The sequence below is a fragment of the Myotis brandtii genome, unplaced genomic scaffold (assembly GCF_000412655.1).
Source record: "Myotis brandtii unplaced genomic scaffold, ASM41265v1 scaffold28, whole genome shotgun sequence".
In the NCBI taxonomy this organism is placed as follows: Eukaryota; Metazoa; Chordata; class Mammalia; order Chiroptera; family Vespertilionidae; genus Myotis; species Myotis brandtii.
Window position 1 is genome coordinate 717,016 of NW_005360676.1, and position 22,599 is coordinate 739,614.

At 40.7% G+C, this 22,599-nt stretch overlaps 1 protein-coding gene across 1 annotated transcript in view; it reads left to right on the forward strand.

The window, feature by feature from the left end:
- Positions 1–22,599, forward strand: part of ADGRL3 (adhesion G protein-coupled receptor L3) — a 765,791-nt gene that overhangs the window by 610,102 nt on the left and 133,090 nt on the right. Inside the window, exons 10-13 of the mRNA XM_005868883.2 lie at positions 10,162–10,464; positions 12,655–12,758; positions 19,986–20,171; positions 22,263–22,301. Coding sequence (XP_005868945.1) covers positions 10,162–10,464; positions 12,655–12,758; positions 19,986–20,171; positions 22,263–22,301 — 632 coding nt within the window. The remainder of the gene's footprint in view (positions 1–10,161; positions 10,465–12,654; positions 12,759–19,985; positions 20,172–22,262; positions 22,302–22,599) is intronic.

The following is a 22,599-nucleotide window of genomic DNA, read 5'->3' on the forward strand; positions in this document are numbered from 1 at the left end:
TATCATTTTTGATGGCATATTGTGAAAAACACCGAATATGGAATCTGGGGAACTGTGTATGTACTACATGTGTGATTACGATGCATTGGACACTGTTTTTCTCATTTGTTTTTTGTTTGTTTGTTTGTATTTTTTTTTAAGGGAGGCCTGGGCAGAGCCCTGTCAAATACCAACAATTTTTTAAAAATACGTTTTTATTGATTTTAGAGAGAGAGGAAGGGAGAGGGAGAAAGAGAAACATCTATGTGGAACATCAACATCAATGGGCAACCTTCTGCAGGCCCCCTGCTGGGGATTGAGCCTGCAACCCTGGCATGAGCCCTGCCCAGGAATTGAACCAGTTACCTCTTGGTGCTTGGGTCGAAGCTCAACCACTGAGCAACACCAGCTGGGCTGTTTTCTCATTTGTAAAATTAGGAATTCATAGTTACATTTACTCTGAATATTTTTTAGATTCAATCTATAATAATAAAAGCATAATATGCTAATTAGACCAGACATCTTTCCGGACGTCCTTCCGTCCTAAGCCAGGGCTGTGAGGGAAGCCCAGGTCCCGGGTGCCAGAGGGAAGCTGGTGCCGGCAGCCAGGGGAAGGAAGGCCTACTCTTACACGAATTTCGTGCATTGGGCCTCTAATGAGATAATAAAGGTAAAAAGAAACATTGCAAGATGTAAAGCACTATAGAAATGTTGGGTATTTATACTGTTTTTCATTAATGTATTCCACAAACTATAACCTGTAGTAGTATTGAAAATTATATCAGTTCTTTTTAAGGAAGACTGAAGGAAAAAAATTAAAAATAAAGAGTGAAATAAGCCATGGGCAATACAATTCAAGGAACAGGATAATTAAAATTTTCTCTTGCAAGCAGGTTAATTATGAAGGGGGAACATGTTAATTGAAGTTTTGTTTAGTTGCTTTTATAAAAGTGCTAGTCTGTAAAAAGCACAATGACAGAATGATGAGGAAAATTGCATCATTTTGATAAGGTTTTTTATGTGAGCAGTCTCTCACATAGAAAACTTTCTTTTACACAGTAAACTTTGTTTGATATACAAGCACATGAGGAACTTCATACCATATAATTTCATTACTAGCGACATCATCAGGTAAGCTTCCATAACAGGGTCACAGAAAAAGTGTCATTTTACTTCTCCCTTCCTGGAAATAGAGGACAGACTCCTCTGGCACAGGATATGGGCTGGAACCTGGCCAGAGTGTTTTTGCTGCGCCTCTTCAGTGAATCGAGATCCTTTCTCACAGTATCTAGCAGTAAGACAGGTTCTTTCTGGAGCACTGGTGACAACCTGTATATCACCAGTACTTACTCTGCCAAAAGCTGGCATTGAGCAGAGCCCTGGGGAGTCTTACACAGCAGTAAATGGAAAGGCAGAGATGAGGATCAGGGACAACTTTTAAAATTGACTTTTATTTTGCTTCAGCTCAAAAGGAATGATCTGACTTTGCTTGTAGACATCTCTGTATGGCACAGTTCCAAGGAAATGAGTTCTATACCGAGCCTTAGTGTGAGGATGTCTATTAAGGGAAGTCCTTCCAATGTATTTCAAATTGAACTTTTTTAAAAATATATTTTATTGATTTTTCACAGAGAGGAAGGGAGAAGGATAGCGAGTTAGAAACATCGATGAGAGAGGCACATCGATCAGCTGCCTCCTGCACACTCCCTCCTGGGGATGTGCCCGCAACCAAGGTACATGCCCTTGACCGGAATCGAACCTGGGACCCTTGAGTCTGCAGGCCAACGCTCTATCCACTGAGCCAAACCAGCTAGGGCTCAAATTGAACTTTTTAAAAATCTTTTTTGTCAGTAGTATTGATTCAGAAGAGTACAGACAGTTTAAATGAGGCCGTGCTCAGATGGAGACATTCTGGGAAGGAGGGGGCTTGGTGTCCTCCCTGCTTGTTTCTGACTGAGTTGTCTGGTGGTTTTCTCAACATAGAGTAAATGCATTTATATCATCTGTAGGGACTCTGAGCTACCCCATTGGCTATTTTCCTCTATTTATCCTTTCCTTTCTTTTGTGAAATTTGGCAACCAAACCCTCCTTCCTTCCTTCCTTACCTATCCCTGATGTTCACTTATCTTGACTAAGAGCATATTTACTCTTGATCAGATACAAGGCTCTTAGGAAAGAGTCTTGAGCAAAATACATGTGACTATAACCCCACCTGGTAAATTTGAAAAGGCCCCTGGATGGACATTTGAAAAGGCTAACCAGGAATTAACTAGGTGGAAATGTGCCCAGGAACACTGCAGCATAAGCAAAGGCCCTGAGATAGAAAGAACAGGGTGCAGTTGGGAAATGACTGGTCATTTTGTATTTTTTAAGAGTGGAGTTAAAAGATGAAAAAGCAAGCCCTAACCGGTTTGGCTCAGTGGATAGAGTGTCGGCCTGCGGACTCAAGGGTCCCAGGTTCGATTCCAGTCAGGGGCATGTACCTTGGTTGCGGGCACATCCCCAGTAGGGAGTGTGCAGGAGGCAGCTGATTGATGTTTCTCTCTCATCGATGTTTCTAACTCTCTATCCCTCTCCCTTCCTTTCTGTAAAAAATCAATAAAATATATATTTTTTTTAAAAAGATGAAAAAGCATTATAAATGAGCTGGAGAAACTCATCAAGGACTTTAGGCACAAAGAAATGGAGCCTAGCCTTTTTTTGGAGGGCGGGCAGAAACCAGTTAAGGATTTTAATCTGGGGAGTCACATACTAGTATCCCAATTTATACCCCATGAGATGCCTCTAGCAAAAGATAGAGAATGGTTTTGAGACCAAAATGTGGTGTTTGAGTCCGAGTTCGTTGTCTCACAAAACCAAAGAATGGATTCATGGACAAAAATGGCTGGTGGGAGCAAAGTTTACTGAGAGAAGCCAGTCCTGGAAAAGGTGCAGCTGGGGTTCCAGGAGCAGGACAGTGTCCAGAGCTCCCGTTCCATGTAGCAGCCGGGTGTAGTTTAATATCCAAGTTCTCATTAAATTGTCTTAATTGTATGTTTTCTTTTAGAAACATTTCAATACTTTTATAAGCATACTATATATTAGAATCATATTTTAGCTGTATGGAATTTTAAGAACTCAATTACGCTTATTTCACAATATGTTGCTAAATTTTATATTTGAATTATGTTAAATGTTTAATGTCAGTAATTTTATTTTATGAATCCTGAATTTTTATTTTGCAAAAGCAGATATTGAATTACCAGTATTGGCATTTTGCCCTACAGTTACTTTCATTAGCAAAAAGGTTAACTGCTATTTTCATCCAGTGATGATGGTGGGCTTAATAGGTAATTGTGATTGGGGAGAGAGAAGTATAAAGGAGTGAGGCAGAATCAATAACACTTGGAAAAATGGGGGATATGGATGATGTATATGGAAGAAGAAGCGGGGAAAGGGTACTCTGCTTTCATGTGTGAACTTTGAATAAATGCACTTATGAACATTACTATTCACCTAGAGGGAACACAAGAGAAAGAGGAGTAACAAAGTGCATCACTTCAGAAAATGCTGCAGTTTCAATGACTTAATGTTCCGAAAATTCATACCTACTCTCCCCAGCCATCTTCATTCTGTTTTTGGAAGCTCCATATACACCAAATACACGGTGATGGATTTGGCATCTCTTCTGGGATAGCCGAGTCAAGTTCATGACATGTTAGAGAAAGCAGACATGAATACCAAGCATCCAGGATTCTTTCCGTTCCATAAACATGAGCTATTTTGAATCTGGCTGGAGTTAATGTCTCTAAGACTTATAGCCAGTAAGTGAGGACAAGAGTAGTAATTTCTAATTTACAGTTAGGAATGCAGTGTATGTACGTATACTCTTGCTTTCCTATGATGGGAATATGTGCTGGGGCTGACCAGCAGCCCATGAAGGACGGATGAACAGATTACTCAGATACAGTTTGACTGTGAAAGAGAGAGCTAAGGGGCTCCTGGCTCTAGCGGCCAGAGCAGCCTCCATTGCCTGCCTTGTTAGCCTTTTATTGCAGTTTTTATCTTTAGATACAATTAGTAGGGTGAGTAATCTTGGGAGGACACATGTGTTTACATTGTCCTCTAGGCAAGGGCATCCAGGGATCAATCATAAGGATTCCAGTAAACACCCAGGGGGTCTGCATAAGCACAGACTTGTTTGGAAAGGTCAAGGAATAATTAGGGGCGCTGCCTTCAACACTCCCCTAAGTCTACCCTAAGTCAGAATTCTGATGAACAGGGCAGGCTGCCTTCCACACACTTCCCTCTTATCAAAATGTCCTCCTTACAAACTTTCCAACCAAGTCTCATGCTTCCCAACAAATCTATATCTATACATATAAAGAGGTAATATGCTAGTTTGTCCATTATGGTGTCTGAGTCACCAGTCACGACCAGGCAGGAGCTGGTAGGCGGGGATGGGTGTGGGGACTTCCACCCCCAGCGCAGGCACACACAAGCCTGCCCAGCGCTAACTACAGGCTGCCTCGGAGGCAGAGGCCGCTCTGGACTGGTGGGCTGGGACGGGGGCAGCCGGCCAAGCCAGAGTCTAGCTTTGGCGGGGCCAGCGGGAGCCGGAGGCCACCCCAGCCCCCACAGGTCCCCGGCCGGATGGTGGCTCAGCAGCAGGCAGAGTCTCCATGCAAGGCACCCAGGGGTGGCTGCAAGGGCTCGGGCCTCGCCACAGGCTGCTGCACTGCTACTGTTCAGCAGGAGCAGCTGGCCTGGAGCCAGAGTGGGTGTGCACAGACTGCTGCTCGCCCCACCCCACCCTTCCCCGGCCCCAAGCCTGCCTCCATGGCCAGCCACTGACCCCGCCCTGCGCTTCAGGCAGGGGGAGGAGGCTCACTGCTAGGGCGGTGCAGGTGAGCTGCTCCCGCCCCTGGTGGTGGAAAGGGGAGGGCGCTGGGTGCAGGGAGGGGACCTCAGTTGGGGGTCCTCCCGGTGCAAGGAAGGGGCCCAGCCTGGGCCTGGTGGGGAGCTTAGGAAGTCTGGCTGAGCAGGCGCTGATTCATACCAACTGTTACTCCGCCATCTTCCTCCAGCTCTCCAAGCCAATCCCCCCTGCCCCACCTGCCTGGGGTAATGGGCTCCGGGCAACCTCCCCAAGCTCAGACTATGGGCCAGGAGACTCGAGGAAGAGTGCCTGGCAGGGCCTGGTTGGGGGGCCAGTGCAGAACTACCAGGGCAGAGCTGCTTGGGTGTCTCGGTGAACTTTGCAACCGACCCAAGGAGGAAACCGAGGGGAAAGGCTGGGAGCTGTGGATTCCCAGCACTTTAGTCACTTGAAAACAACCCCGCTTGGAATGCGAGGCGGCTGTACGTTCAGCTGAGAAGTGAGGGGGCTGAACCACACTGTGGCTGGGTTCTCATTGGTTCGAGGCCCAAGCATTCACCACAAGAAGGAAAAAACGGAGAGAGAGGCCCAGAGGAAGGGAGGACAATCGAAGGAAACGTGTCTAGACTTTCCCCAGCCCTCTCCCTCTTTCCGCTGCCTACAAAAGCCCCAGGCCTGGCCACAGTTCTGTCTCCACCTTTTAGTCGCCTGTTCTCCAACCACAGAGGAAAGAAATAAGGAAGGCGTCGGTGCTGCCTCCAGAAAGTATCTATATACCTGATCGGCCAGTCGCCTTCTGCAGAGGACATCAATAGGACATCCTGTGAGGGCTCCTGGACTGTGAGGGGGCCGGCCGGGCTGAGGGACGCCCCCTCCCCCGTGCACAAATTTTCATGCACCAGGCCTCTAGTATGAATATATTTTCCCAGAAAGATGACTTGTCCATGGTGATTACTTCCACATTATGGGTGGGACATTCCTTTGAATACATTACCGGCTTAATAACCTGTAATATCTGATCAAGAAACCTAACCACTATTTTTTTTAATGAAAAGATTATGGATCTTGAACTGAGAAAAATTGAATTTATTTCATTTTAAATTTATTTTTATTGTTGAAAGTATTACTTATGTCCCCATTTTCTTTCCCACTGACCCCCTCTATCCTGCCCCTCCACCCCCAGGCCTTCACCACACTATTGTCTGTGTCATGGACTGTGCATATATACATAGCAATTATTTGGTTAATCTCTTTCTGTCTCCCCCACTCCCCCTTCTCCCATCCTTCTGAGAGTCATCAGTCTGTTCCATGCTTCTGTGTCTCTGGATCTATTGTGTTTGTCAATTTAATTTGTTCATGATATCCCACATATAAGTGATATCCTGTGATACTTTTCCTTCTCTAACTGGCTTATTTTGCTTAGCATAATACTCTCCAGGTCCATCCATGCTGTCTCAAAGGGTAATAGCACTTTCTCTTTTACAGCTGCATAGTATTCCATGGTATAAATGTACCACAGCTTTTTTATCCACTCATCCACTGATGGGCACTTAGGCTGTTTCCAGATCTTAGCTATTGTGAATTGTGCTGCTATGAACATGAGGGTGCATATATTCTTTCTGATTGGTGTTTTGGGTTTCGTAGAATATGTTCATAGAAGTGGGATTACTGGGTCAAATGGGAATTCCATTTTTACTTTTATGAGGAAACTCCATACTGTTTTCCACAGTGGCCGTACCAGTCTGCATTTCCACCAGCAGTGCACCAGGGTTCCCTTTTCTCCACATCCTCACCAGCACTTGTCATTTGTTGATTTGTTGATGATAGCCATTCTGACAGGTGTGAGGTGGTATCTAATTGTCGTTTTGATTTGTATCTCTCAGATGATTGGTCACTTTGAGCATGTTTTCATATGTCTCTTGGCCTTCCTTATGTCTTCTTTGGAGAAGTGTCTATTTAGGTCCTTTGTCCATTTTTTATTGGATTGTTTGTCTTTTGTTAAGTTGTATGAGTTCTTATATAATTTGGATATTAAACATTTATTATATGTATCATTGGCAAATATGATCTCCCATACACTGGGCTCCCTTTTCATTTTGTTGATGGTTTCTTTTGTTGTGCAGAGCTTTTTATTTTGATGTAATCCCATTTGTTTATTTTGCCTTAGTTTCCTTTGCCCTAGGAGAGGTATCCACAAACATATTGCTATGAGAGATGCCTGTATTAATTGAATTTAATGCTTTGGGTCAATTTCTGGGGTCTCTGTTCTGTCCCATTGGTCTATATGCCTGTTCTTATGCCAGTATTGGGCTGTTTTGATTACAGTGGCTATGTAGTATAGCTTGGTATCTGGTAATGTGATCTCTCCAACTTTGTTCTTTCTCGGGATTACTATGGCTATTCAAGATCTTTTTTGGTTCCATATTAATTCTTGGAGTATTTGTTCTACATCTGTAAAATATGCCATTCAATACAATCCCTATTAAAATTGGCATTTTAATAGGGATTGTATTGAATCTATAGATTGCTTTGGATAGTATTTTAATTATGTTGATTTTACCAACCCATGAATACGGTATATTCTTCCACTTCTTTATACCTTTTTCTATCTCTTTTTTTCAACATCCTATTGTTTTCTGAGTATAGGCCTTTTACCTCCTTGGTTAAGTTTATTCCTAAGTATTTTAAATTTTTTGTTGCAATGGTAAATGGGATTGCTTTGTTATTTACCCTTTCTAAGAGTACATTATTGGTGTATAAAATCGGCATCAATTTCTGGTTGTTAATTTTGTGTCCTGCTAAATTGCAAAATTCATTTATTGAATCTAGTAGTTTTTTGGTGGAGTCTTTAGGGTTTTCTATGTACAATATCATGTCATCTGAGAATAATGAGAGTTTTTCTTCCTCCTTTCCAATTTGGGTGCCTTTTATTGCTTCTTCTTTTCTGATCACTGTGGCTAAGATTTCCAGTACTATGTTGAATAAGAGTGGTGAAAGCAGAACCCCTGTCTTGTCCCTGATCTTAAGGAAAATGTTTTTAATTTTTGCCCAGTGAGTATGATGTTGGCTGTATGTTTGTCATATATGGCCTTTATTATATTGAGATATGATCCTTCTATTCCCACACTATTGAAACTTTTTAATAAAAATGTCGTGTTGAATTTTGTTGAATGCCTTTTCTGTGTCTATTGATATAATCATGTGATTCTTGTCTTTCAGTTTGTTTATGTGATATATCATGTTTATTGATTTGTGAATATTGGACCAGCCTTGCATCCCAGATATAACTCCCACTTGGTCATGGTGTATAATCTTTTTGATATATTGCTGGGTCTGATTTGCTAATATTTTGTTGAGAATTTTAGTATCTATGTTCATCAGGGATATTGGCCTATAATTTCCTTACTTTGTAGTGAGTTTAATTGATTTTGGAATTGGGATAATTCTGGCCTGGTAAAAGGAGCTTGGAAATGTTACTTCCTCTTGGATTTCTTGGAATAGTTTGAGGAGAATAGGTGTTAGTTCTTCTTTGTTGAATGTTTAAAGCTCCTGTGTGAAGCCATCAGGACCAGCGCTTTTGTTTGCTAGGAGTAGTTTTATTATTGCTTCAATTTCATCAGTTGTTTTCAGCCTATTCAGGTTTTCTGCTTCTTTCTGATTCTGTTTTGGAAGAATGTATTTTTCTGTGAATTTGACCATTTTGTCCACTTTGTGCAGCTTGTTGGCAAATACTTGTTCATAGCATTTTCTTAAAATTCTTTGTATTTCTGTGGTATCAGTTGTTACTTCACCTCTATGGGAGCTCCTTTGTAGGTAACAAATTGCTTTTCTCTTGCTGCCTTTAAGATTCTCTCTTCGTCTTTTAATTTTTGGCATTTAATTATGATGTGTCTGGATGTGGGCCTATATGGGTTCTTCTTGCTTGGGACTCTCTGTGCCTCCTGAACTTGTGTGACTTTTTCCTACACCAGGTTAGGGAGGTTTTCTGCCATTATTTCTTCAAACAGGTTCTCTATTCCTTGCTCACTTTCTTCACCTTCTGGCCCACCTATGATGCAGATATTGTTATGTTTCATGTTGTCCCACAGCTCCCTTAAGCTGTCCTGTTTTTTAGTTGATTTCCTTTTTGGTTCTCTGATTGAGTGATGTTTTACTACCCTGTCTTCTAATTTGCTGATCTGATCCTCAGCTTCCTCTAATCTGATGTTTATTTCTTCCACTCTGTTCTTTGTTTCTGCTATGTCATTCTTCATTTCCAACTAGTCATTTTTCATACTTTCTATATCTTTTCTCATGCTACTGGTATTGAGCATCCTTATAATCATTGCTCTGAACTCTGTATCTGATCATTTGCTTATCTCAATTTTATTTATCTCTTCTTCTGGAGATTTCTCTTGTCATTTCATTTGGAACTTGTTTTTTGTCTCCCCATTTTGGCTACCTGTTTAGGTTTGTTTCTGTGTATTAGGTAGATCTACAAGGACTCCCAGTCTTTGTGTGTGTGTGTGTGGCGGTGGGGGGGGTCTCTGGTGTAAGCCAATGTCAGGTGCTGTTTGTGACTGGCCCTGGGTACCCTTTTTGGAGCTCTCAGTGATCCACAGCTGTGGCTCCCTCTGGTGGGCCTGGGTGCATTTGGAAAGGCAAAAAACCTAATCACTTTTATGTAAATCTGAAATACATGTTCCCACTTTTTATATAATCTACCTAGAAAATAATTTATGGACACAACTAATTGGAAACTACTTAGACTTTACATTAGTAAATGTCAAGTTTGAAAGTTCTGAAAGGATGGGTCATTTTTAAGTGCATCAGAGTAGATCATAGAGCTACTCTAATTTGTGTTAAGAAGACTATAATTGCATTTCCCTTTTTAGTTCAGGAGCACTTTAACTTCCTTTTTTTATTCTTCCTTTCTCCTGTTTGCTGCATCTTTAGAAATGCAGGTTATACTTAATGTGGAGATTGTTTCTGCTCTCTCCCTGTCTATAGCAAGCTTGAAAATTCTAAGGAAAGGGCTTTAAGTTTTAATCCTCTAATTATATAAAAGGCAGGAAGCATTAAGAAGCTTACTGAAGAGTTGAATTGTGCTATAATTTGTTTTCTGTGGTTTGAGTTGCGAAGAACCATAAACAAGTCTATGTTTGGCATTGGTCACATGGCTGTCTTGGTACTTAAGCACCACTCTGATCCCTTCATATTGGCTTATTTTTCCCATGTGTAAGACTCTGAACTGTCAAATAAGAATGGTGTCTACATTCTAAGGACATTTTGAGATCCTACTATGAACAAGCGATGTAGGAATTTTCTTTTGAATTTTATTCCAGAAATTTCTACTACAGGACCTTTTGGCATGGGAAGCACCACCACCAGTACCACCCTTCGGACCACAACTTTGAGTGCCGGCAGGAGTACCACCCCATCAATATCAGGGAGAAGAAACCGGAGTACCAGCACCCCATCTCCAGCTGTTGAGGTGCTTGATGACACTACCACGCACCTGCCATCAGCATCATCCCAAATCCCAGCTCAGGAGGAGAGCTGTGAGGCTGTGGAAGCCCGAGAAATCATGTGGTTTAAGACCCGTCAAGGACAGATGGCAAAGCAGCCATGCCCCACAGGAACTATAGGTAAGTCTGTCCTATAGAACTAAGCTGAAGATGTGTCACTACTTTGGCTTGCTTTTTTAGCATTCTTTCTTACGTCTCTTTTTTTGGTACTGCACATTTAATTGAAGTCTGAACTCAGCTAAATGACAATTTAATGCAGTGTATTTTCAGAGTTTCAAAATGCATTCTGAAGAAGGAACAGGTGAGAATTTGATGGAACTACGTTGAGATCAGTACTTTTCATCCATAGTGTGCAGTTTCTGGGTGGAGTTACATTTAGTACACTACGGCCATGAATGTCCCTGCTACTTCAGAGAGGCAGTTCTTCTTCTGCATGCGTGCGTGCGTGTGTGCGTGTGTGTGCATGTGTGCGTTGTATGTGTGTGTGTGTGTTTTCCGAGAGTGAGGGAGAGAGAGAGATTTGTTGTTCAACTTATTTGTGCATTCATTGGTTGATTCTTGTATGTGCCCTGACCAGGGAATCAAACCCACAACCTTGGGCTATCAGAACAATGCTCTAACCAACTGAGCTAACCAGCCATGGCCACAGCAGCTCTTCTATGCAGCGGCCCAGAGAGATAGCACTGGAATGCTGGAGGCTAGTGCTCACTTTTGTCACCAGCCTCAAATGTTCATTGCAGAAAGAGAGATTAAGCACTTCTATGTTAGAAGATAGTCATTGAAACTACCTAAATTTTAACAAAAGAGAAGTTTGACTATTTTTTTTACCAATCATTGTAGCTGTCCTTTAATAGTCAAAGGCTCGTAGCATTGTCAGGGATCCTGCAGGCAGGAGCCAAAGTCCCACTCCCTCAACATGCACTAGAGAGAGCAATGGGGCGTTTTCTCTAAGGGACAGTTAAGAACTAAGCAGCTCTTTCCTCCTTCTTTTTTACTGATATGATTCAGAATATCCTCAAGTGGTAACCATATTATTAGTACAATTTTTAAACCAGAAATAGCTTGATTTTCTTATTGTTACATACATTGATCTTCAAGAAATTTTGCATTATTCCATAAGATATGTAAATGAAGCAAATACACAATAGATGTCACTATAGTAGCATTTTTCGTTATTGTATCTTTGAGTGTTATTGATTTGATTACTTTAAGGAATCATGTTTCTCTGAGAGAAGTTCCATGATATATAAACTAACGGGAAGGCCAGAGGTATCTTGGGTTTTACAAAAGTTCCTTTTAATTTTATTTGTCCAGTAAAGTGTTTAAAACTATTCAGAAATCTACCTTGCCTTTATGAAGGGGGGTGATGTTTAGTTCTAGTCTTCTGTGGCAATGGAATCAGATACTGATATTATTACAAGCCCCTACTTCTGACGTTTGTTGTAAAAGTTAGTGGAATACTTTATTTAAAAGCACTGTGAAAACCAGAACTATGTCCTAATTGTTCTGTGAAAACTGGGAAAGAGATTTAAAGGAAGCCTTCTGAAGCTCTCCCACGTGACTGTGCCTACACCGGGGTCCTATTTTTACCTTTCCTCTGACCCTCCTGCTGTGCTACTGTTGGGGCCTACACAGTCTCCCACTAGAATTATTGCAGTAGCCCCCTCACAACCTCCACGTCGCTCCCTCAAACTCATCCCCCATGCAGCTGCAACAGTGGCAGTTCTAAAACCTTAATCAGCTCATTTCTCTCATCTGTTTAATGATCTTCATTGATTTTTCCAGCACCCACACAAGACAGACAAGGAGTTGATGATCTGGCTTTGCCTACCTTTCCTACTCCATTAAACAACTCCCCTATCCTGTAGACCTCAGTTCAAAACACTCAAAGTCACCCAAACACAGCATATTTTTCCTCCACTTTCAGTGAATGCCCTTTCCCACATTGTTTTCCTAAAAAATCTGCAAACTGATTTCTGTAAGACTCGGTTATTCCATTACCTCTGAAAATCACGCAGTAGGCTCCCTGGAAACAGGTACCACATCTATCGAATTCATGAAGTTTTTCCCGTACCTGGCATAGTTGCCAGCGAGTGCTTTAAAAATATTGAATATTTTTGTTTGTTGTATTACATTTCTCCCTAACCAGTTGCTTGCCAGGTGCTGGGCATGGTGTTATGATAGGTATTATCTCAGTGTAATGATCTCATTTTTACTTTTGCTTATATTACAGCATAGCATGGATATACAGTCCTGGTAGAGAAAATGGTTTGAATTTCTAAAACAGACCTATTTCTCTCATTATTTTAGGAGTATCAACATATCTATGCCTGGCTCCTGATGGAATCTGGGATCCCCAAGGACCAGATCTTAGCAACTGTTCTTCCCCTTGGATCAACCATATCACACAGAAGGTAAATCACGTGACCTACAAGGAAGGTCTACCAAACCTGGACCCTGTGTTGTTGATCATCACTATTATAAACAGGAGTCAAGATTTTAAAAAAAAAAGTGGAAATATTCTTTCATTTTTATTTAATTTAAGATTGAATGACAACCTCTGATAGTCTACAAACTAATTCTGGAATTGTGTGTTCTTAAAGGGCAACTTTGAGAACTTCTTCTAAGCCAAGCAGTACTACTCCTAATAATTTTATTATTAACTAGAGGCCCGGTGCACAAAATTCATGCACTGGGGGAGGGGTGGTTCCTCAGCCTGGCCTGTGCCCTCTTGCAGTCCGGGACCCCTCACTCCTTACCTCACACCTGCTCGCTGCTCCTTAGCGCTGCCGTGGAGGTGGGAGAGGCTCCCGCCATGGCTGCTGCGCTAGCCAGTCGTGAGCCTGGCTTCTGGCTGAGCGGCGCTCCCCCTGTGGGAGTGCACTGACCACCAGGGGGCAGCTCCTGCATTGAGTGTCTGTCCCCTGGTGGTCAGTGTGGTCATAGCAACCGGTTGCTCCACTGTTCAGTTGATTTGCATATTAGACTTTTATTATATAGGATACAATTTCTGTGGTATTATGAACTACAGATAAAAAAGTCCAAGAGATATTATAAATCAAGCAAGCAAAAGCTTCTGGCATACATACACATAAACTTTCCTGTGGAAATAAAAATTACAATAAAAAAGTCTACTTTTGGAATCTTAAGCTGTTTGATAAATGTTCTGTAACCTAATCATTTATCAGTGTTAAAAGTATACACACGTGTGACAGCCTTTTGCAGACTCAAGTTTGCAGAGCTTATTTGGTTGCAATATGTTGAACATTTTTATTATTAATGCACTGTGGGGCTTTGAATTGATTTCATTACAAACAGAGACCAGATGTGCATTTATGCCAAAAGGGCTATGGGATGAATCCTTATTATAGCAATTTGTGCGGATTTATGCACTCCCAAAATGGAGGGACCTTCCATGGCACATTAGCTATGCCAGGGAATTTCTGAAAGAGATTTTTCCTGAGAAATATTACAAATGATGGCCTTACTAAAGGCCTGTCTGTGCCATTTGCTCTTTTCTCTATTTGTTTTTAACTAGGCTGATCCTCAATAATATACTGTATAATAATCCATAAATATCTTACCCAGCAGATCATTTAGCAGATCAGCCGTAACTATCTATTTACCCTAAATCATGGAAGAACAGTGGTTACATTGACTCTAGTTACCCTCTTACATATGCATCTCCATCCTTGTTGCTATTCATAATGCTGCTCCTCCAATTTCAGCACTGTTCCTGCCACAGTTTTTATGTCCTTTGATTTTATTACAGTGTAGCTCAGACCCCAGGGTGAATAACTCTGGCTGGATGTGATCAGATTAAGAGTTCAGTAGCCTATCTCCTTACATTAGCGTCTTTCAAAAAATACTCCCTACGTACTTAGCCCAGGGGTTAATATTAATTCAGTAATAATTCACCTAGAAAGCTGAGTGGTTTTTCAAGACAATTCCTGAATATGGTTGGACTATTTCATTGCAGAAATTACTGGGTGACTTTAATGATGCTTAATTCTTTTCTTTCCTCCGCAGACCTGCTAATCTTAGGACAAAAGAGATAATTCCTTACAAAGACCAGACAGCTGTTGTTGCCCATTTGATTTATGGATGGGGTGCTTTTGTTTTATAACAAATATGTTCCATTCTGCCAGAGCATGTCTGCCGAATCCTATGGAGCTTCAACATTATGCTATGTTATAAATTTATTAGGATTATAGAATGTAGGCAACTGGAATTTATAATGTTACCTTAGCTTGATTATAAATTTATAAAATCTTCAAAAGTATAACAGGAGGCTTTGGCGCACAACAAATCGGCTTATGTAACTAACCCAAGGTCGGTGTTAGCTGGTGTATTAGCTGGCTCTGCCTTTACCCAGACTTCATGCTCAGCCACCACAACTGTGAATAAATTATGATTGCCTTTCTATCACATACTCACTGACCTAGTCTCTCTTCACTTTCTACCCTTTTGCCTGGTGTGTCCCTCGCACCTCCAAATGTTTATGCTACTCATTGAATATAAATGGTATTTGCACAGGTTTCTTTGCCACAAAGCTCCAACGCTTTTAGATATTAACATTGGAAACTTCCAATGAATAATGAGTATGCAGTGTTCAAGGAGTTATTTGTCTGTATTTTCTCTCCCTTTTCTCCAAAGCATCTTCCTCCAAATTCATACCTTTGCTCATTTCCTCCCTCAGGGCCAGAGTCCAGACAATAAACAGATGGAAGAGGGTTTGCAGTGGTATTGGGGGAGCGAAGGTGAACTGCAAGAGACTGATTGGGAGCCCAGAGCTAATAATAGGAGTAGAGCTATTCCTAACCCAGGCCTGTGGTTGCTGGGTCCAAGGAATGACTAAAAAATGGCAGTAAGGTGTCCTTGAGAGGAAAGATGACCTATAGACATGAGACACAGCCTAGTCTCAAGCACTTTTTCAAAAAGAGATGTAGGGGAGTAAATCTCTGACCTCACTCTCCCTCCTTGTTTAGTCTCCTTGCCCGCCTCCCCATTCTGTCTGTGTTCGCTCCTTCTCTTGCTCCAGCTCTCTTTGCCATCACCTACTCTTCCTTTCTCCCTTCACTCCCACCTCCTCCCTTCTTCCTTTTCCTTGTCCCAGCCCTGTCCTCTGCTCTGGCCTCCCTACTTTTCTCTAATGGATTTTCTAAATGTCATATTGAAAAAATAAAGTGAAACAGGCATCTTTAATGATTCATGCCTCCTCCTTCCTCTATTGTAGTTCTGTGAACTGCAGGCTTTTAAAGTGAAGGAACAGCCTGGCCGGTGTGGCTGAGTGGCTGAGCATCAACCTATGAACTAGGAAATCACAGTTTGATTCCTGATCAAGGCGCATGCCTGGGTTGCAGGCTTGATGCCCAGTAAGGGGCGTACAGGAGGCAGCCCATTGGTGGTTCTCTCTCAACATTGGTGTTTCTCTCTCTCTCTCTCCCTCTCCCTCTCCCTTCCTCTCTCTAAAATCAATAAATTCATAATTAAAAAATAAATAATAAAGCAAAGGAAGACTTTTCATCCCCATTGAAAGCATAAATGAAAAAAGAAAGGAGAGGGTCATTCTCTTCTTTAAACAGTGTATTCAGGTTCTCCTGCCCAAGTATTGTGGGATAATGTAACCTGGAGTGTGAGGCACCTCTCCTTTATGGCTTCATGGTACTCTGAGGAGTCCTGAGGACATGAAAGGAAAGAACAGCTCTGGGTCATCTATACCATGGGGAGGATCATACTGTTGACTCGCGTATTCAGGCATTATAGACAGCAAGTATACAAATCAATGGACCTGGATGCTTACTGTACTTGGGAAGAGCACACTTTATATTTTCATTTCTATAAGAATTGAGCCATGCTTTTTCCCTTGCAGTCAGGCCAGGAGGGAGAAAACAGGCAAAGAATCTTGATGGTTTCTAACTCACAAATGAATTCGGGCCACTTACATACTGGTGACATTATAGATTAAACTCTGTGTGGTAATAGAGAGTAGATTGCATTTCACTAGAGAAAAATGTAAGCCTTGAAAAGTCAGAATTATCGTGAAGAAATTTATTACAAACAAACTAGCCAGAATACTTTTGTGATGATGAGATGAAATAAAAAGCATAATTTATACAGAAAGGGAAAGGCAAAAATTGTACAGCACCCTTTACCCCAGCAACAATAGAGAGGGGAGGGAGAGGGAGGGAGGAAGACTGGTAGGTGGGGGGATACATGAATGGTAGGATGGATAGAAGGAAGGCAGGTAAAAATAAATGGATGGATGGAAACATAGATAGGTACATCTTCATTTTAATGTTTTTAAAAATATGTTTCTGTTTTTATTGAAAGCCAACCAATTAATTCAGAGCTCTGTCTTCTCAAACATAAGTAGCAAATATCCTATTTCTCCCCTTTCTTAATGACTGCTTACGAAAAGCACAGCCTCTGGCTTCAGCTACATCTCTTGCTTAGACTCAGATTTTCAAAAAAGGAGTTTATATTTTCTGGTTTGGGTACCTTCAAGGAGTTTATTGCATTGCATAATCTCTCCAGTCTTTTTCAGTGTAAAATTCTATGGGATTATGGTTTTGAATAGCTTCCATATTTACACATAAAATGAGGCGTGCTTCCTACTTCATTACTTGGTCCAACTATTATACAGAAAAGAAATGCCTGAATTGGCACTGGGAAATAGTCTTTCTGTTTCTAGCAAATTGGAGCATCTCTTTTGTTTGTACACAAGCTACTGGCAGATTTTGGGAGAAATAGGGTTCTTCCTGTAATTTTAAAAGAAGGATGTGCAGATCTAAAAAATACTGCTGCTATTTTGCAATGTAAAGTAAGCCAGTTATTTGCCCTGGAAGGCTAGGTTGAATCCTATCACCTAGGTTGTAATTTTCCCATTCTTTTCACTCTGTAGATCTAATATGAAAGGGAAATAAATTGCTTCTTAATTTTATCAGAGCTTGGTGGGCTTTTCAAGACTTTAAACTTATTTAACCTTCTTTCAATTGTAAGATAGAAGCATTTGTTTACATACCTACTTGACTTAAATTTATAGCAAAATAGTGAAATAGCAGCCATACACTTAAATGCTTAGGAGTAACGCTTTTCTGAATTGTTTTGGCACTCAATTAATGTTTGATGTAATAAATCTCATAAAGTGTCAAGCTTATTTAAAAGAAAATTGTTTTCACTTGTGTAAATATTTGAAATGTAAATACTATCCATCTCTGTTATAATTATTATACTTTACTAAAGCTGCAGGGTTTCCTCTCACCTAATTTAATCCTAGCTATAATCCCACCATTTCAGTACCTATAAGCATTAGTTTACTAATCCTCTGAAAACTCATAAGATTTCTCAGTGTGCATGTGCTTATTTCTGAGAAATAATTTTAGAAGAGTTTAGTAAAAGAAATGTTAGAGCCAGACATTTTCACGATGTCTGTAAGCTAGGATATGTAGAATAACTTTATTTCAATCTCGCCCTCTTGCATAGAAGACTTGAGGCAAATGAAAGAGATGTGGATAGCCCTGCTGGTGTTGCTCAGTGGTTGAATTGTTGACCTATGAACCAGGCGATCAAGGTTTGAATCCCTGTCAGGGCACAGGCCTGGGCTCATAGCCCATCAATGATTTTTTCATCAGTTATATTTATATCTCTCTCCCTCTCCCTTCCTCTATGAAATCAATAAAAACATATATTTTTAAAAAGATATGTGTGTATTTTGGGCTGGAAATAAGGTCATTGTAGTCCATAACAACAGTGGTGAGAGAAGGAAATAGGAATATCAGAAAGGCAGTAGAATAGCGTCCGGTTGCCAGTGGAAAGAATATGGTCAGTGAAGGCCTGGTGTGGAAAGGCAACCTGTAACTGAGCCATGAATGTCCAGGTGACAGAGGCTATGGGGGAATCTAGTTAGGGCACCACCATTGAGTCCGGGGACAGGAGAAGCCTGGGCATAGCTCTTGGTGCCTTCCCTTCCTTCCCATTCCATCTCCAGTCCCACAGCAGGCCTGTCCAGGTACTTGTAAATCTCTGCTGCTACCCTCATCACAACAGCTGCTACCCAGTGGCCTCACAGCAGGACTCCTTTCATTCACCCTGAACCCTCTAACTCCTGAGTTTGGTTTTCAGGACCAATCTGATTAGGCCACTCCTTACTTGTTTAGACTCTTCAGGACCTTAACTTGCTCTTAGCACAGTTCTCTGAATCCTGCTCAGGATTTGCTCACCTCCCCAGCTGCTTACACCCATCCCAGTGTCCTTGGGCCCTTGGCCTCTTCCCCTAAGCCTCCATGTCCCTCCCTTCTAAAAGCTGTGCTCTCTGCCTGGAGGCCCTACCCTCATCTCAACCCAATTTCTTCTTTCCCCTCCCACCTCAAATGAAACCTTCTTCCTTAGAGAAGCATTTCCTAAACGACTCCCTAACTTCATACACCAGGTTAAAATGCCCTTAAACCAGGATTCTGTATTGCATTCCATAAAACGGAAATTAAATACTTCTGCAGTTAATTTATTAACGGCCCTTTCCCTCCCTGGTATGTAAGCGCCTTATGTTATTGGGAACCATGTTGTTCACCATTGTTTTTATTGAATTTTTTAGAGAGAGAGAGACAAAGAGAGAAACATCGATCATTTTCAGATCAAACCCGCAACCTGGGCATGTGCCCTGACCCGGAATCAACCTGGTTTTCAGTGCACAGTTCCAACCAGCCAGGGCACGACTGGGAGTTTTAGTTGTGCTCTTTTTTAGGTTTCTGAATATCCATTAGAGAGATTGCCCTAAAAAGAGAGGACCTTTCCATTTGTGAGCCTAAGTTCTGTATTGGACTGTACTTAAAAAAGGGGGAAAACATACACACACACACACACACACACACACACACACTTTTTCTAAATACTGACAATAATAATATATTTAAGTTATAATAGAGCAAGATATTTCTACCTCCTTATTACTTAGAGCTATCTGATTTGTTCACATGATTATGGGATTAGCCTTTATCTCTTTGAATATCTTTGGCCTTTTGGCAATTCGATACATTCTTGTAGAATAGACTTTAAAAGTTAGCATACAGTTTCAGAAAAGGAAAATGCTAGAAACAGCAATAATTTGCTACCTAGTGCATTGGGAGCAAAATCTCTTATTAAGTAGGAAAGAAGATGAAGACCACTTTGAAAAGCAGAGATTTTATTTAGAATAAAATTTTCACAGTGTAGCAGCCTGTGCGTATTCATTGTATACTAAGTTCCAAATTAGGCACAATGGAAAATTTCCTTGCCTCTGAGAACTTAGACTATGGTTGGGGATTCATAATGCAAACTCATCAACATCCAATTTAGAAGCTCACAGAGAAAAATCATACAGCAAATAGACTTAGCCACCCAAATGGCTAATTAAGGTGAGAACAAGTTTTTGAAGTAAGATTCCTCAGGAGGAGCTTCATAAAGACATGAATTTCAAGTCAGGTACTGTAAGAAAAAAAAATGGATTAGCAGGAAAACTCGGAATGTTCCAGATGAAGATGGAGCTGAATAACTATTTCTTGGCTCAATGATTATAACTTCTATGCAAAACAGTTATCCGCAGAGACCGATAAAATTACTTATTTAAGATGGTTTTCCTTCTTACTCTGCTTTCAAAATTGCAGTTGAAATCTGGAGAGACAGCTGCCAACATTGCTAGAGAGCTGGCTGAACAAACCAGGAATCATTTGAATGCTGGAGACATCACCTACTCCGTCCGTGCCATGGACCAGCTGGTGGGCCTCCTGGATGTCCAACTCCGGAACTTGACTCCAGGTGGAAAAGATAGTGCTGCTCGCAGCTTGAACAAGGTAAGGACCTCAGTTATGCCCGTCTTTAAAGCTGCAGTGAAGGCAGTGAGACTTCCTTGGTTCATTTCTCTTTCAAATAAAATCAGATCATTCTAAAGTGCACTGCTAGTTGCATAGACAATTCAGGTCACTATTTCATTATAGTTATGGCCCTGTTTAGCTTTTAATTTCCCCCAAAGTAAATAACCTCTCCATATATATTTTGAATTTACAATTCTATTTTACAGTAGTGACGGTATGGTATAGGAAAGCCTAAAGACTTTTGTGCAATTTCAGCATCAGAAAACATACTCAGTTGTATCTATTAGATACAAATTATTATTAGAATTTTTTTTTCATGCTGAGCATAAAGGAATTATTTTTGTCACTTAAATCCATGATGAAATCAAGCCAAGCCCCTGGTAGAATATGCTCCACAGTTGCCTGTGTAATCTGGGCATGCTGTGATTTTAATGTGTTATTACCCAGGCTGACTGGATGCTATTAATGAATATTGCTGCCAGCTATTGTTATCATAATGTACTGCAAGTAGTAGTTTCTATTAATGTTACATATCCATAACATTACTTGTTATAGCGATACTTTGTATCTTTATTTAAAAATGGTGCTGCTGTCTGACAGTATCAGGTAAAGCTGGCAATTAATGTCATTTTCTAACTGGCTACAGCTAATCAGCTTGCCTCCTCTGAATATCAAATAACGACATAATGGGCAAATTTCCATCTGGGAAGCTTTTTAATGTGCTCCTTTTTCCCCCCATTTGGCTCTTTTCAGTTGTTTATATAATGTGGTCTGTCATATGTTAATTTGCATGGTGGGGTAAGGAGATGGGAGGGCAAAGGTTATTCACATGCTTGCTGGCTTATTCTCATTTCCTATGACTCCCACTGTTCCTTGAAGCAGTTATAACCCATCATATTTGCAAAGCCAACTCCTTACAAATTAATTGTGCTCCACCATTGAAATTCTGGAGGGTTTTAGAGTCCTGCAAAACCGAGATGCGAGTCAATGATCCAAATGACAGCACTGGCAATTACCTTGCTCGCACTCATTCCTCACTTAATTCTTTAGAGGAGTAACTGCTCTGTGCTCATGAAGAATGCATGCATTAAAAAGTTCAGTGTTAGCCACACAAAAGGCATCACAGTAACTGCTTCTTAAAACTGAGTAATTTTCTCCATCAACAATCAAGGCTACTGAAGGGAAAAAATAGGAAAGAGAAGGGAAACTACAATCTAATTTGTAAAATATTGGGTCATTTATTGAAACAGGTCAACTAAGCTTATTAATTATTCTTTTTCTTAGGAAGGGTAGGGATGTTTGGGACTGAACATGACTTGCTGTTAACCTTTTGGTCAGTAAAACATCCTTGTATATGCAAATAAATAAATAAATAAAAACGGGCTTCTTATCCCACACAAGTTTCTAAAATGTATAAATTTTTATTTGGTCAAAACTGTCAAAAGAAATTATTTGGGAATTATAAAAGCAGTGATAAATCAGGATATTGTTCATATTCTTTTAATCAGAAGTTACTTACCTCTTGGTATTTGTCCCTTAGAATCAAATAGTCATAATGAATGGGCATTTCTATTTTTCAGGTAAACAGAATTTTTTGTATGTTTGAACACAAAGTTTGTGGTTGCATATTAACCATCTACATAGTCTGTAAACCACAAACGACATCCTATCTTTGAAAAACGGGTTCCCAATTTTTGTCACTTAACTTCATATGTCTTTATTTGTGGCCCATGAATTAGTAACTAACCTGATGTGAAATTAATCATTTACAATGAATGAAGTATGTTGATTTTTACTAATTTCTACTAAATTGATTCCAAGATTTCCTTCCATCATTAACAGCTTTACACCATCCAGTTTTCACGTGGGCTGTTCTGAAAGTGTGTTGGCCACTATTTTACAAGCCATGGCTTACATTTTGCTGCTGCTTAGCTTTCATTCTCTTCTAGAAAGTGGTGCTCAACAAAATAAGGTGTTTTGTGTAGATGTGTTCTTTTATTTTTCTTGTTCCTTCTGTCACTAACTTGTTTTTTCTATTCCGTGTTTAATCTGCTGTCTTATTGGATTCAGCTTCAGAAAAGGGAGCGCTCTTGCAGAGCCTATGTCCAGGTACTTTCTGCGTTTTTATAAATGTGTTAAGTTGTTGAATTGTCTCTGTTGGTGGTAGCATGCGTGGGCATCTGAGAGAAAAAATGATAATAAACACTGTTGCATTAAAGGGATTTCAGGGTGGGCAGGAAGGGTGGGAAAAGAAAAATCACGTGAAAGGGTATGTGCTGAAAAGATACGGCCATGCCAATGCTCCTTCTTACAAGAGACACACAGACTAAGAAGGAGGTGCAACTTGGGTTGTGAGAATGTGGATCATCACTGCAAGGTGAGTTGGGTGTGATATAGGACTCTCTAA